General features: G+C 43.1%; 1 protein-coding gene across 1 annotated transcript; it reads left to right on the top strand.

Moving 5' to 3' along the window:
- The first annotated feature begins 2,620 nt into the window (after positions 1 to 2,620).
- LOC129073328 (casein kinase I-like) lies at positions 2,621 to 3,676 on the top strand. The gene has a single exon (XM_054576977.1). It carries the CDS (start codon positions 2,657 to 2,659, stop codon positions 3,674 to 3,676), a length of 1,020 nt encoding a protein of 339 aa, XP_054432952.1. The 5' UTR covers positions 2,621 to 2,656.
- The last annotated feature ends 294 nt before the right edge of the window (positions 3,677 to 3,970 follow it).

Raw genomic sequence — 3,970 nt, 5'->3', positions numbered from 1 at the left:
TGGCCATCATGAGGTGCTGCTCTCATACCAGCCACCAAGGCAGCTGGTGTTGTCTATTTGAGAATGAGGGACCATGTGGAGGAAGACAACTAAGGCATCTGGACAGCAGTTAGCACCTATTGCCAAACATATGAGTGAGGTTACCTTGTACCTTTCAGGCCAGCCAACCCTTCAGCCGAATGCAACGGCACAAATGTGTCAAAATCCATCAGAGCAAACTCATAGTTAACCCACGGAATCGTGAGAGATAATTGCTGTTGGTTAAGCCACTAAGTTTTAGGGTCATTTATCATGCAACAATAGTTAACTGATACAGAAAATATGAAATCTCTTGGAGAGAGACCACATGGAGAGAGAAGCCTGGACACCTCAGTTTTCCAGCCACTCCAGTTTAGATACCAGACATGTAAGTCCATGTGGGATGAAGCCAGCCCCAGGCAATCTTCCATAAATGTAGCTACTTGAGCAAGCTCAGACAAGACCAGGAGAAAAAAATTCCCATCTCTCCCACAAAAATGTGAGAAATGGCAAAACATTGTTTTAAGCTATGAAGTTTTGAGGTAATTTGTTATGCAGCCATTGATTATTAATACCATATCCAAGCAGCTTAATTTACTAAATACATAGAATCTCTTTTAAATACAATTAACACCTCTTAGGCATGGCCTAAGGATCATGTTAAAACAAGGCACTAGATTTTAAAGAAAGTTTCCTGTATGAAACAGGAAACGATAATTCAAATTAAATTTGATGAAACAGAACACACACATTTCTCTCATTTCTTTCCATTTTAGAAACAAAGTTGTTAATGCATAACTTGTCCCCAGTTATCTTTGTAGGGTCTATTACATATAACCAAGACATACAGAAAGACGTCTTTACCTTCAAAGAATAAAAGTACAATAGAAGAAATAAACATCTAAATAAATAACTATAATACAAAGGATTGGGATAAGGGCTAAGAGAGGAAAAATACTTTGGCAGTTCAGAGGAGAGACAGCATTTCAGGATGGAAGTTCATGGAGGGCTTTTTGGAAAAAAGTAGGAATGGATATGAGTCTGATAAGTATGGAGAGACAGCTAGAATGGAAAAGGAAGGGCATCCCAGGCAGCTGCAGAAGCGATCTAAGTTAAAGAAATTTTAGGCTTTATTCGTAATAACATTTGAGCAAAAGGTTAGACTGCCCCCATTGTAACCAGGTCCATTTGATGGCCTGTGGAATAACCTGTGCTGCATACTATTTTAAGACAGACAGACAGAGCTGCCGTAGTGTGTAGCTTTTAGCACTTCAACCATGGCATGAGGTATCCTAGGAAACGGATGAACCTACTGTGTGGCGGTGCGTGACTCCTGCCTATGCCCATTCTGTGATTGGAACTCCTTTTGTGATAAAACAAGTGGTTCTGGGGCAGTCTGCATTATTAAGATAATTATTAATGGAAAAAATATGTTAAAAGCAAATGATGATATGAATAGAATCATACCTTTAAAATGAAAGGCAAGAATGAGTATAGGACTTAAGTTAGTTCTGCCCTGGCTGGTGTGGCTCTGTGGATTGAGCGCCGGCCCCTCAAACCAAAGGATTACACGTTGGATTGCCAGCCAGGGCACATGCCTGGGTTGCCCGCTTGGTCCCCAGTGGGGGGCGTGTGAGATGCAACCACACATTGATGTTTCTCTTCCTCTCTTTCGCCCTCCCTCTGAAAATAAATAAATAATACCTTTAAAAAAAGAGAGAACAGTTCTGCTTTACTTTTATTTTTTAAAAAGATTTTATTTATTAATTTTCAGAGAGAGAGGGGGAGGGAGAGAGAAAGAGAAGAGAAACACCGATGTGTGAAACATCCGTCATCCATCGGTTGCCTCTCACACGCCCCCAGGTGGGGACCTGGTCCGCAATCGAGGCATGCGGCCCTGACTGGAAATGGAACCGGGGACCTTCGGGTTGGCGGGCAGGCACTCAATCCACTGAGCCACACCAGTCAGGGCTGTTTTACTTTTTTAATAATAGCTTTCTGATTATGCCTTAATACATACTTATTATGGAAAATATAGACAAATATTTTAAAAATTAAAATCACTAAAAATCCCCTTAATCACTATTAATATTGTGATTTATTTTTCTTAGTCCTTTCTCCATGAATCTACTTGTAAATATTTTAGTTTTAGTCAATTCATATAAATATGATACTAAGTTTCTGTAATCTTCCATTTTCCCTATTTAAAGTATTGGGGATTTTCCATTGGCTGGAGCCATTGTGACGAGTTGGCCGCGTGGGCGGAGCAACGGGGTACTTCCGGGCGGGAACGAGCGGTAGTGGTGGCAACGGTGTTACCACTATAGCTTTCCGCTCCCCTCGCCCCACCCTCGGCGAAAGCGAGGCAGCCGTGGCTGCCCAGAAACGAGTGGCCCAGCCGCCTGTTATCAGCGTGAACCCATCACAAACAGCGGCCTTACTGAGCAGAGGTGAACGGGTTTCCCTTCGGGACCTGGGCTCTGTAACACCAAGAGCCAACGTTTTCCGTTTTCTGCCGCCTTTCTCCTCAGCGTCGCTCCGGTAGACGACTGACGACCGAGCGGCGAGCCCAGAGGCCTGCTTACGCCCTGTCAGAGGTGTCCGGTCTTCGCGCCAGGCTCTGTCTTCATTTCTTAAGATGGCGAGCAGCAGCAGCAGCAGCAGCGGCCCCAAGACCGAAATCATTGTCGGAGGGAAATATAAACTGGTACGAAAGATCGGGTCGGGGTCCTTCGGGGACGTTTATCTGGCGATTAACTTCACCAATGGCGAGGGAGTGGCCGTGAAGGTAGAATCTCAGAAGGCCGCTCATGCCCAGTTGCTGTATGAGAGTAAACTCTATAAGATTCTTCAGGGTGGCGTTGGTATCCCTCGCATACAGTGGTATGGTCAGGAAAAAGAATACAACGTGCTAGTCATGGATCTTCTTGGGCCTAGCCTCGAAGACCTCTTCAATTTTTGTTCAAGAACCTTCACAATGAAAACTGTACTTATGTTAGCTGACCAGATGATCAGTAGAATTGAGTATGTCCACGCAAAGAATTTTATTCACAGAGACATTAAACCAAATAACTTGGTAATGGGTACTGGGCGTCAATGTAATACGTTATTCCTCATAGATTTTGGTTTGGCCAAAAAATACAGAGACAAAAGAACAAGGCAACACATACCGTACAAAGAAGGTAAAAATCTCACCGGCACTATCCGTTATGCTAGCCTCAATGCACATCTTGGTATTGAACAAAGTCGCCGAGATGACATGGAATCGATAGGATATGTTTTGATGTACTTTAACAGAACCAGCCTGCCGTGGCAAGGAGTAAAGGCTACAACAAAGAAACAAAAATACGAGAAGATTAGTGAAAAAAAGATGTCCACCTCTGTTGAAGATTTATGTAAGGGGTATCCTGAAGAATTTGCCACGTACTTAAACTATTGTCGTGGGCTTGGCTTTGACGAAGCTCCGGATTACAGATACATGAGGCAGCTGTTTCGGAATCTCTTCAGAACCCTGAACCACCAATATGACGACAGATTTGATTGGACAATTAAAAAGGAGAAAGCGGCACAGCCGGTAGCCTCTTCAAGTGGCCAGGGTCAACCCGCCCAAACCTCCAGAGGTTTCCAAGCACGGATGAGGGAACAGAAGAAGCCGTGAAGATGATCAGAGCAGCGTTTGTTTCTCCACCAACCTAGAACTTTGAGTTCATATGAACACTAGCTAGTGGTTGTGGACAACTATTTGCTTGGTGTAAAGAATTGAATTTCAATATAAATTGCCTCTGGGTAGCATTGGTGATGTTGTGTCCTGATTTGTAGCGACTGTAATTGTGAGTATTAACTGAGAAAGTGAAACTTGGTGTCCAGTTAACTATTGCATTTTTTTTCAAGTAGAAAAGGTAACTAAATGGTTGACATACACAAATTGGTGGAGAAATTGTTCATATGCAAT

Source organism: Pteronotus mesoamericanus, unplaced genomic scaffold, assembly GCF_021234165.1.
Source record: "Pteronotus mesoamericanus isolate MK-2021 breed Mesoamerican mustached bat unplaced genomic scaffold, CSHL_Meso_final contig_40, whole genome shotgun sequence".
Taxonomy (NCBI): domain Eukaryota; kingdom Metazoa; phylum Chordata; class Mammalia; order Chiroptera; family Mormoopidae; genus Pteronotus; species Pteronotus mesoamericanus.
The sequence above is the reverse complement of the archived record's forward strand: the minus strand, read 5'-3'. Positions and strand labels throughout refer to the sequence as shown.

Excerpts from the sequence above, each read along its gene's own strand:
- LOC129073328 (XM_054576977.1), top strand. The coding sequence starts at position 2,657 with ATGGCGAGCAGCAGCAGCAGCAGCAGCGGCCCCAAGACCGAAATCATT.